The sequence below is a fragment of the Armigeres subalbatus genome, chromosome 1 (assembly GCF_024139115.2).
Source record: "Armigeres subalbatus isolate Guangzhou_Male chromosome 1, GZ_Asu_2, whole genome shotgun sequence".
Lineage (NCBI taxonomy): Eukaryota > Metazoa > Arthropoda > Insecta > Diptera > Culicidae > Armigeres > Armigeres subalbatus.
In genome coordinates this window covers 149057419-149070111 of record NC_085139.1, presented here as the reverse complement: position 1 = coordinate 149070111, position 12693 = coordinate 149057419, and the positions used below count along the sequence as shown (strand labels likewise).

The 12693-nt window shown below is 38.6% G+C and overlaps 1 protein-coding gene across 1 annotated transcript in view; it reads right to left on the bottom strand.

Moving 5' to 3' along the window:
- LOC134205237 (E3 ubiquitin-protein ligase HRD1) overlaps window positions 1-10931 on the bottom strand; it is a 39741-nt gene extending 28810 nt beyond the window's left edge. The window contains exon 1 of the mRNA XM_062680308.1: window positions 10438-10931. Within this exon, the coding sequence (XP_062536292.1) occupies window positions 10438-10566 (129 nt within the window). The 5' untranslated portion in view covers window positions 10567-10931. The remainder of the gene's footprint in view (window positions 1-10437) is intronic.
- Between the last annotated feature and the right edge of the window lie 1762 nt (window positions 10932-12693).

Here is a 12693-nt window from a genome sequence, read left to right as displayed (position 1 = left end):
TAGATTACCTATGAAAAACGTCCTGAATTCGGAAAAGGATTTTAATTAGTGGCTGATGCCAAGACACGCTGAAATACTTCAAGCCCTCGAACATGTTCAAGCTGTTGTGGAACTACTGCTCTGTGAGTTTTGCACTCTATATGAAGCCGACGTGGCGTTCCAATTTACGTTGGAACTATTATCAAATCAAGTCACAGATATTTCCGCCACTATTTCTATGCTTTTCTAGAATGAATCCGAGAGAGACGATCCAAATACGCCGATTTTTTTTGCTTTTTGAATAATCCAGCCGTGAAGCAATTAATCAGAAACGATTTTTGCATTTTCTTCAAGGCATCCTGAGCTACTGCATGCGTATGGGATCTTGAAGCGTCTAATCATTCCTGATGCGATCGATGAAACGGAGACAACGATCATACCTGACGATCGGTACGAAGAAGATGCTTCTATGAATATTTTTCTGGTTTTATAACAAACTTGTGAAGAACACTTGCGTTGCTGGTGGCAAATACGTTGACGCCGGGATCCTTGCATACAATCCGTAAGGAATTCGCCTATTATGAATCGGAAGGGATTACGGGCAAGTATTTAACACTGATTTTCGAAGGTCTCAGTAGTTGGCAACATTGCTAACAAAATCCAATGCGGATTGGGAGATGAGTCGCTCAGTATGTAATGTCTACTTAAGTTTCGCTTTGCCCAGCTCAACAAGCAATGATTTTAGCATTTGAACTGTGTCTACAAATATTGTTTTTCATCCAGAAGTCCGAATCAAAAGTTTTTCTTTTACTACCTGAAATTTTCAACAAAACCGGTATTCTACCGGTATTACCGGTATTGACTCCATCAAATACCGAAAACCGGTATTTGACAAAAATGGCCAATACCGACCACCCTAATTGGATGCGTTGATGTATGAGCACGAGGAACCTCGAAAAAGATGTACGGTGAAGCTCACTTTGCTCGTGTGGGCGACACTGGAACTAAATATCCGGACCTCATAGAGCGACGGATTCCGCAAAGCTAGGGTCTGGTCAGAATGGGTTTGGAGGGACCACTGGCACGGAAGCAGAAGTACCTGAGAAACAATCCCAAAAGTTTTTGGTTATTCGTCAACGACAAGCGGAAAGAGTCCGGCTTACCATCAAGCATGTATTTGGAAGAGGAAGTGGTGACGACAAATGAAGGTATTTGCAACCTATTTGCCAAACAATTTGCCAGTGCGTTCTCCAGCGCAATTATCAATCCTGATGATATTCCTTGTGCAGTAAGGGATATTGACGGTATTAGCCATGTTTTTCAACATTCGCGAATTTGATGACCAGGACGTTCTAAACGCTATTAACAAGTTGAAACACTCGAGCGCTCCAGGACCAGATGGAATTCCTCCAAACGTTCTTGTTAAATGCTCCTTGGCTATCTGCGGACCGCTAAGATCGATCATCAACAATTCTTTCCCAAGGTGCTTTTTTCGTGTGCTGGAAGAAATCCATCATGTTCCCCGCTTTCAAGAAGGGGAACAAACGGGATGTTTCGAACTACCGTGGTTAGACCTCACTCAGTGCAGGATCTAAAGTATTTGAAATTTTTATGTGCAACGAACTGTTTCGGCCTGCAAAAATGTACATCTCACCCGACCAACACGGGACTCCGGCCTCTCAGACAACGGAGCTTCCTTAGACTACAGCAACATCAAACTGATTACGCGCAACACGAGCCCATTAGAGCGATGTGCAGGCTTTTCAATTTATGTTATGACACAATCCACGCACTTCTACGCCAAGGGACCAAAATTTCAAACTGAAAATTAGGATTTAATATTTGCAGGACACGAAAACATACATATTGAATTACAAGAAAAATATTTTTTTATTGGAAAATGATTTGGGAACATTGTTTAATAGCCAATTAAAGTAGCAGACTTTTAGTATGAAAAAAGACTCCCTAATCAAATTTTTACAAATGTGCTCCATCGCACCTATTTGGGTGCAAATGTATTGGTGAATACGTAATTAAATACAGTTCTTAAAGATCTTTTTGAGTGCACATTGTATTGCTTCGAAAATTTTAGTTTTCATGAGATATTTGTACTTTAAAATCAGTGACATTGAAATGGTGTCGCGTCACGAAAATAGTCGTATAATTTAAATATACTATACAATTAGTATAAACATTGGAAAAGTAATATTTCGGATTCTCTTAGCACTCGAGTCAAGAGCTTTCTTTTCGTGTATTAAGATCCAAAATCGGAGCATTTCTTATGAAGTTACACTACGTACAAATATATGGTGTCCGTTACCCGAATTCAATGTGCTTCTGAAATAAGGGATAAAAATCTTTCGATTTATTAATACAGTATCACAATGGCTTAAAAATTGAGAAAAAGTTTCTTTTAAGTAAATTAGGGCTTGTACTCGAATAGCGTAACAAAATTGGGGGTGAAACGGGGTGTGTCATTTGGTAACTGTCCATACATAAAATCTATGCTAGTTTTTTTTAATGTTTTAAAACTGAATCAGCAGTTTTTGAAAAATAAAACTATCGAGTATCAGCTGTTGCAAGTCGGAGACAAATTTTAAAAAAAGTTGATATTTCAGAAACAAACAATTTTATTATTTTATAGTTTTTGCGGAATTACATAACTAATTGGATACTGTAACTGGAGAGGGGATTGATTTTGGTGAAATTATTTTCAATTTGCTACACGAACTTACGATTTACGACGATCGACTTTCAATTGACGAAACAGTTTCACAAAATAATACAAAAAAAAACAAGTGAGTTATATTTTCACCTAAATACCAACTAGGCACAACAAATACAATGTAAACTAGGGATGCGTGATGACATAAGTCGATGTTTGGGTATATTTTTATTGTAAAAAAATAAAAAACTTGTGGAAAACCCAAATGTTGCAAGTCACCCCGTTTGACGGTACTGCAGTTGTATAAGATAGACGGTAACGTCATTAGGCTAATTCAGGACGCTATGGGGATGTGGAGCACATCCTTACTTATTACCAATGGAGAAAAGGTGTTACGATCCAGGACTCTCAGCATCAAGAGGGGCATATTCCAAGGCGATAGCTTCAGTCCTCTATGGTTTTGCCTTGCCATGAATCCTCTTAGCAGAGCACTCAACCAACACAACTATGGCTATCATTTGAAGAGTGGGGAAAGAAGTATAAACATTACCCACACCTTTTTTATGGACGATTTGAAGATGTTTGCAGAATCTGTGGAGAAGCTGCAGCAATTTCTGCGGCTTGTAACGGTATTCAGCAAAGACATCCAGATGGAGCTTGGTATCGATAAATGTCGATCCATACATCTACACCGGGGACACCTCGTGGATGCCGACAGTTTCCGCCTCAACGAACAGAAAGAGATTCGAAACATGGTTGAAGGCGAAACGTACAAGTTCCTAGGTTTCCTGCAACTGAAAGGAATCCACCATACGATGATCAAGAAAGAGCTTGCATCGTGTCAACGGTATTTTGAAGATCCTCTTGTCGGTCGGCAACAAGGTGAAGGCGATAAACACGTTTGCCGTGCCCTTGTTGACATAAAGTTACGAGGTGGTGAAGTAGACCAAGACTGACTTGGAGGCGTTAGAACAAGCAGTACGAGTGCCGTTCACTAAGCATCGCATGCGCCATCCAAAATCGTCAATTGAGAGAGTCACTCTGCCACGTACAGTAAGAGGGAGAGGCGTCACCGATATACAGACGCTATGTATTTCCCAGATCCAGCAGTTGCGAAGATACCTCGTGGAAAGCCAGAACCACCACGAAATCTATCGCGCTGTGTGTGAAGCTGACTACGGATTCAGTGCCCTGCATCTGGCGCAGGAGGACTATCGGCTGAATTGCGACATCAAATCTTTCGACGAGATGATCGCATCGTGGGAGCAGGAGTTGCATGCGACAAACCCCCCATGAACTCTTCTCAGAAACATTCAGGACCGGTTAAATGCGACGAAGAACTATCGGCACTATATATTGCACGAAAACGTGGAGGACCGCTGCAGAAAGCACAATTCAGTAAGAGAGACGATCGAGCATATCGTGTCCGGGTGTTCAGCCTTAGCTGATTCAGCCTATCTCGGTCGTCATCGTCATAACGAAGTACCCAAGATTGTGCACTAACAGCTTGCTTGAGAACACAACTTGGTTAACCAGTTTGTCGCCTACTACAAATATGTGCCTGTCCCGGTTCTGGAAAATAGTTTCGTGAAGCTGTACTGGGATCGCGAGATTCGTGCCAAAAGATAACGAAGTACCACGACTTGGCGGAGGAGTTGAACCAGATGTGGCACCTGGAGGATGTGCGTATAATTCCGGTTGTTATCTCAGCAACCGGAATAGTCCCGAAATCTCTTCTGAGATCCTTAGAAGAGCTGGAACTATCCCATCATAACCTCCATAGCATCCAAAAGACAGTGGTTCTTGGAACTTGCAGTATTGCAAGAAGGTTCCTGAACCACCATAACTAATACATTACTAATACAACGTTTATTATAGGATTTTAAGTCAACCGGCGAACGAGGTCCACGGAGCCTAATCCCCTTTGGCATTCAGATTGCCCGGGGTAGGTGAAAATTCCCAGCACGCTTGCTGAGGAAGTGCCAAAACTCTATAATAATAGAATATCGAAAACAAAAGTGTGCATAAAAATTGGCTCCCCCCCATAACAAAAACGTTGTAGGGGCCCTCCTTAGCCGTGCGGTAAGACGCGCGGCTACAAAGCAAGACCATGCTGAGGGTGGCTGGGTTCGATTCCCAGTGCCGGTCTAGGCAATTTTCAGATTGGAAATTGTCTCGGCTTCCCTGGGCATAAAAGTATCATCGTGCTAGCCTCATGATATACGAATGCAAAAATGGTAACCTGGCTTAGAAACCTCGCAGTTAATAACTGTGGAAGTGCTTAATGAACACTAAGCTGCGAGTCGGCTCTGTCCCAGTGAGGGGATGTAATGCCAATAGTGTGGATGACTGATGAAATAGTACATTGTTATCGTAGACGGTAATAATATATAAATAACAAATTTTGCTATCACAAGACAATTTGTTCTTGTGATGGTATTTTATATTATTCTTGAATAACATAAAAATAACAAAACCTGATATAACAGGAAAATTTGTTATTATGTTTAAATTTTTTATTCACCTCTACCAGAGAAAGAGCGGCAGGTGAACGACTAAACAACAAAATAGAACTAAGGGCATCTGAGGAAAAAACTCCACCGACGTAAGAAACGGAAGTAATTTCGTCATTAATATTTCATTACCTCACTTGAAATTGATCATTACTAACGGAAATAGAGATACAAGTAGACCTCCTTTCTATAACAATCTAATTTATTTGTTTCAGGTTCTTGTCCTGCATTTCCGGAGTGTGTGTGGCAAGAATGGATGCACAGGGAATCAAGAAAGCTTCCCACTCGAAAAAATGCTTGACCAAAACGAGAGTCGAATTCGCCATTTTCGGATTGGCAATCCTACGGAGACTATATTGGCTAAATTGCTAAGGCTGAAATTACAATCATGTAATAGAAACTAATCAACTATTCTTGCTCTAATACTATTGCTTAATGTTCTGGGTTATCCTCCGTCACGTTTTTTTACCCGACACGGTAATGAAACTCAGATTAGATACTGCCCCAGAAATTTGCTAACTGCGTTGTAGAGCTACTCATTGTTACTGTTGAACTTTTCAAGTTCGACATATACATCGAACCATTCGTACCAACATAAAATGGCAGCATTTCATCACATGATCCACAGGATGCAGACGATACCCCTGAGCGAAGAAGGAAAAACGAAGGAACTACAATACATCTTGGAAACAGCGAAGATCAACGGATACCAGGAGAGGACTATACGAGCGATCATCAACAAGAAGGAAAGGACCCTACGACGAAATGGACATACAACGCTGACACCGATAGAGGAGCCGCTGAAAAGAGTTTCGGTCCCATATGATAAACACATCACCAACCAGCTACGCCCTCGACTAAGGAAATTCGGCATCGATCTAGTATTCTCCAGTAGAAACAACCAACTCAAGTCTCTATTGGGTTCAACGAAGGATAAAGTAGAAATGTTGAATAAGGCAGGCGTTTATAAGATAAGTTGTTCCCAATGTGAAAAAATCTATGTAGGCCAAACAAAAAGATCATTAGATATAAGGTTCAAGGAACATATGGCGGAAGTGAGTAAGGCGAAAAGAGAAAACGATAAGGGATTACATTACGAATTTAGATCTAAGGTAGCAGAGCATGTGTATAAGGAAAATCACCCAATTACGGCATCAAATATTAAAATCTTAAGAAATGTCTCTTCCCCGATGTAGCTGAGAGTTTGGAAATCCACCGACAGGTACAAACAGCGCTGTTGAATAAGGATCAGGGAAATGGCAGCTCTTGGCTCTTCAAGTTTCTACCTAAACAATAAAGTAATTTACTGTATAGGTAAATAAAGTAGGCAAATAAGATTAGATTAGGTACCTAGCGTAGTATAAATAGTGTAAGTTGCGATTGTTTTCTTCAAGTCGAGTCAAGTACAAGACACTGAAGACGACCACACAGTTGTGGTCGAAATACGTATCTGCAAAGATAACGAAAATTAACTGGTGTTCGTTTTACATAAAGAAATTCAAAAATCCCTATAGATTAATCTAAACTAAAACTTCCATATTTTTAACTACATCCAATCAAGGATGTTATCGATCATTTAGTAATCTGCGTTTGATCATTTAGTAGTTTGTCAATATCTCATTCCGGAGGCCTAATTTCAAAATGTGTTGATAGGTTGGACTTTTAGTGCGAAGGTTTTTCTACAACTCTCCTTAACAGGTCGATGTTCGAATTTCACTATTAAAGGAGCTACGGTACTAGTTGCTATACTTTTACTAAATGATAACAAAATACGCTATCATTTAGTCTAAGTTACTGTTACTAGCGCTATAACTCCGTTATTAGTGAAATTCAAACAACGAACTGTTGTAGATAAACTTTTGCACTAGAAGTCCACGATACAATACATTTTGAAATTTAGCCTCTAGAATAGGGTGTCCCAAAAAAAATCGATGTTCGAAAAGTCATGGTGCTCAACCCTGTAATGAAAGATATACCTGTCTGGATAATTTTTGTAGAACAAACCAAATTTCTAAAAAATCGTTTAGAGGTCGCGCCAGATCGATTTTTGAAAAATGAGCTTTTTTTAGGTCAAAAATCAAATATAGGGTCCTTTCACAATTTTTTTTCAGGGTCACCGATTCGTTTTATATTTTTTTATTTTTCTGTGGATCTTTGCCCATATTCTCCATGAATTAGTTTTTGGTATTATACGTGTTTACAGTCTGCAGAACTTTTTAAACATCGAAAAAAGCACATTTTTTAGACTACTTTTTGAAGTTATTTCATCCTCAAACAGAAAATATTTTTTTCTCGTTCAGAAAAACTTACATACTACAAAGAGCTATTTATAAGGAGTATTTTCATAAAAAAAGATCCAAGAAATGTTGTTCTGGGGCTGAGATATTGCAGTTTTAGTAAATAGTCAAAAAGTGTACAAATTCGGTACTTTTTCTTTACATGTTATAATTTCATCAAGTTGCACCAATATTTTAATCTAAATTAAAAACAATTCAAAAGCAAATAAATGGGAATATTTTCTATGTAACATAGCTTTTATTTCCGATGGAGTTGGTTACCTGAATTACAGGATTTGGTCGGAGTATATGGATGGAGCCAGTTATAAAATGATATCACATCCAACAATTAATATGTAGCAATATACAAGTTACAATTATTAGTTTTGATTCAATCATAGGATGCTTTTCACGGTATACAAAAAACAGGGTAGACTCAGCACGTATGTAAACATTCAGTTTGAACGTAAACATGTGTGGTCACTACTATCTTCGCACAAGCTGAACTGAGACGATGCTCTACGGTCTCAGCATGCTTGCTTTTGTACTCTAACATGTGGCGATAAAATATACGTCTGACTTGAAGTGTCATTTTTCCGTTTTGACTTTACGTTTATTCCGTTTTTACTTTTCAAATATCTCAAGTGAACTCATGGAAAAGCTGTCGAACTGGTACGACGAAAAAAATTGTTTGACTGCCATATGACATACGACATATGACATATCAAAAGCATCACGTAATACAGACAACAAGGTAGGCTTGTAAGAAAAGTGACACGTCAAGAGTGACGCATATTTTAATGCCACATGTTAGAGTACAAAAGTAAGCATGCTGAGACCGTAGAGCATCGTCTCAGTTCAGCTTGTGCGAAGATAGTAGTGACGAAACATGTTTACATTCAAACTGAATGTTTACATACGTGCTGAGCCTACCTTGTTTTTTATATACCGTGAAAAGCATCCTATGATTGAATCAAAACTAATAAAGAGATCATAGTAAACCTGATTACTTGTATATTGCTACATATTAATTGTTGGATGTGATATCATTTTATAACTGGCTCCATCCATATACTCCGACCAAATCCTGTAATTCAGGTAACCAACTCCATCGGAAATAAAAGCTATGTTACATAGAAAATAATCCCATTTATTTGCTTTTGAATTGTTTTTAATTTTGATTAAAATATTGGTGCAATCTTGATGAAATTATATAATGTAAAGAAAAAGTACCGAATTTGTACACTTTTTGACTATTTACTAAAACTGCAATATCTCAGCCCCAGAACAACATTTCTTGGATCTTTTTTTATGAAAATACTCCTTATAAATAGCTCTTTGTAGTATGGAAGTATTTCTGAACGAGAAAAAAATATTTTTTGTGTGAGGATGAAATAACTTCAAAAAGTAGTCAAAAAATGTGCATTTTTTCGATGTTTAAAAAGTTCTGCAGACTGTAAACACGTATAATACCAAAAACTAATTCATGGAGAATATGGGCAAAGATCCACAGAAAAATAAAAAAATATAAAACGAATCGGTGACCCTGAAAAAAAATGTGAAAGGACCCAATATTTGATTTTTGACCTAAAAAAAGCTCATTTTTCAAAAATCGATCTGGCGCGACCTCTAAACGATTTTTTAGAAATTCAGTTTGTTCTACAAAAATTATCCAGACAGGTATATCTTTCATTTCAGGGTTGAGCACCATGACTTTTCGAACATCGATTTTTTTTGGGACACCCTACTCTAGAATCAGTTATTGACAAATTACCAAATGATCGAAGGCAGATTACTAAATGATCGATAACATCCTTGCATCCAATATGTTTTACACGGTTGGTATTCATAAATTTCTCAATCAACCTGAACTTTCAAAGTTTTTTAAATACCACCTGAATTTTCTTTGATCTTTGTGATCTTTTTCGTGGGGTTAGATTACATTCATTGACCCTAAAGGTCTTAATCGACTAAAACCCACCCGTGTAAAAAAAGAACTGGGTGTACCAAACAGATCAATGATTCTATAACTGATTTCAGAAGGTTAATGACATCAACCTGGTTTCTTCCAAAGTTTTATACGCTTGTGTTGTGACCGGAGCAGAGAATGATACATAAGCTTTTCATTTTTGCTTCTGTATTTCTTGACAATCATTGGAAGACAGATTTGCAGTTCTATTGGTTTGACATTCATGACAAACCAAAGCCTTCTATGGTATCTATTATTGATACTCTGTCTATCACAACCAGGTGGGTGGCACGACGCCATGTTTTTGCAGCCAACATCTCAGTGTAAAATTCATAATAGTATGTGTACATCACATTTGATTCTCATTAGGATACAGAACTGTCAGTGGGATACGGTCACGCAATGTTGGCTGCAAAACAAACCTATTGTGTGAGATAGGGATGCCACCGGGCTGATCACAACAGCTTGTATTAAAAAGAATAATTTCAAGAGTAAAACTCAAGGGAGTTATCTTGTTATTGGCATTACATCGCCGACTGGGACATTGCCGCCTCGAAGCTTGGTGTTCTCTAAGCACTTCCACAAGTTTGCGAGATTTCTAAACTATGTTACCATTTTTGCATTTGTATACCATGAGGCTAACACGATGATACATTCATGCCCAGGGAAGTCGAGAGAATTTTCAACCCAAATCCAATTTTCCTAGACCGGACCGGGATTCGAACCCAGCATGGTCTTGCTTTGAAGCCGCGCATCATACCGCAGCTCATCACTTTTACAAGAAAAGTCTGCCCCGGAAAACCTATGCCAATCAATACGAAGTTACTGACCAGCAAGTATACAGCTAAATTAAAATCATGTACCTATTTATGAAATCTGTAACAAAGTGTCAAATGTATAAAGATTATCGTACTCAAAAAGAATTACAATCACACAAGCAGTATCGACACAAGCAGTAGGACTAAAAATTCTGTAATTTATTGGTGATAAAAAGAACACTTTTCAAATATTTAGAAATTTTACATATTCACTTACCGCCATACTTGGGTTCGATTTGGTGATGTACACCACCGAAGGGTAGAATTGCTTCTTCTGGTAGTAGGCATTTCCGATCACTAGGCCAGTCAGCGCAAGGCTGATGACCGATATTCCGAGGGCACGCATCTTAACCACGCAATATCCAGCCAGCTGGCTGATACTTACGAAGAAAATGTTAATTTTGATGACCTTCGTTTGCGAATTTTGACCACTTTGTTGTTGTTGCTGCTGCAATCAGCTTTTCACTCGCAATCCTGGGAAGTGTTCCAAAACTTCCACAAAGGATGCTGATCGATATTTTCCACTCGTTTAGTAGAGGGCTAGAAGTGTTAAATTTGGTCTCAACTAGCGTTTTAATACATTCCCAATCATGATTTTCTGTTTTCGAATGTTGAAAATTCGTAAAATTTCAATAATCAGGTGAAAATACAAAAGTTCTAATTCCACGTACACAGTGAGAAACACTGAATCCAATATTTTTATCAAAATTTTGACGTAAAAATGACAGTTTGTTCGAGGGGTGAAAAAATGGAATGCAAAATTAACGTTGCGCAAAAGGCCTCTTCAACATGACTACACTCAGAAAAAATAAAGATATTCTTCCGTATTTTTTTTTTAAATTTTCTTCCCGTGTCACACTCAGGCACATATTGACTTCTCCAAATAAACAAAAGTGTGCCTGACTTCGCTGTATTCCTGTCAATGTATGCTGTCTTCCTCCAAAAGTGTTCGTTATATTTTTGCCGCAAAGAGATTACCACCCACTTTTATTTTGTATATCTTATACAGTGACGTTAGTGTGCGAGAAACAGCGCTTGGAGAACTCAATACGCAAAAAAATGCGATAGAAATTCTTCTTCTTCTTCATTGTCATTACATCCCCCTCTGGGACATTGCCGCCTCGTAGCTTAGTGTTCATTCAGCACATCCACAGTTATTATTGTCTATCCGGAACAAAGTTATACCGCTTTTTATACCGAAGTTGGATTTTTCTCCAGATACAGGCAACTTTCCCTACTTCGGAAGTAGTGCGCTGGATTCGCCTAAAGATGCGCTAAACAACGCATCAATTAGTTTGACAGATAAAACTTCGGAAGAAAGTTCGGTTCGGAATTCTAAGTTGGTGCTACGCCGACAATAAGCCATTTTATAGAAAGCTCAAATGACAGGAGACCAAATACTAATATTTACATTTTACAAGGAACATTTGCGAAAATGAAATGAAATGATGATGATGATGACGAAATGATGATGGTTTACATGCAAATTTACCAAAACAAAGACCGAGCCGTCCACTCAAAATTTCGATCAGCTGTTCGAATCTGTCTCATAAAATGGCTTATTCCAAATTTGTTTCTAAGGCTGTGAACCATTCCACAGATTCGTTTAACTTTTAGTTAAAACTTGACATTTCGATGGTTATTTTCCCATCGTGGTTAAAATTTTACTCCGAAGCCGACCCATTTGAGTTTTGACAGATTGATAGTTATTCGGAACGAAATGGATTTGGCGCCAATTTTCTCGCGAACAAAGTTTAACTATTGAACTGTCAAATCTAACCATGCTCCGGAGCAGGGTTATTTTTAACCACGGCGAAATAACCATCGAACTGTCAAATTTTAACTAAAAGTTAAACGAATCGGTTGAATGGTTCACAGCCTAAGAGCAAGATTACCGGTGGTGCGAGTATCCAGCTTTTCCACGGTCGGTAATGGCGGCTTGCTGCTGTGTAAAAATCAATCGAACACTGTACTGTTTGACACTAGCTGGAGGAAAGCTCACTGGCGTTTCTGGGTGAGGGGAAGGGAAAAAAGGCCTTTTCGCTAGTGAGTTTCCTCCAGCTAGTGTCAAAAAGTACCGTGACTGATTGATTTTTACACACCGACAAGCCGCCATTACCAAGCGTGGAAAGCTGGATACTCCATTTCCATTGCACAGTGACGTGACGCACGACTTTTGACAGGCACTGGTCCTGTTGTTTACAGACGACTTTATTTTTATTTTCAGATACTTCTATCATTCTTTGGATTTTCTGATCGATAATTACCTAAACTTATCGATAATTACCAATATTTCAATGCGGAATGTACGGAATGTCTTCAACATCGTGAAATATGCAGATTTAATTTGGGTTCCGTCGTCGCATTAATCGAGGTGTTAATAACAAGCCTTGGTGGAATGCTCAATCTGCAAAACAGATTGAGGAAGCTACGCAAACAGTACATCGCTAACAAAACTGACGGGAACAGAGTT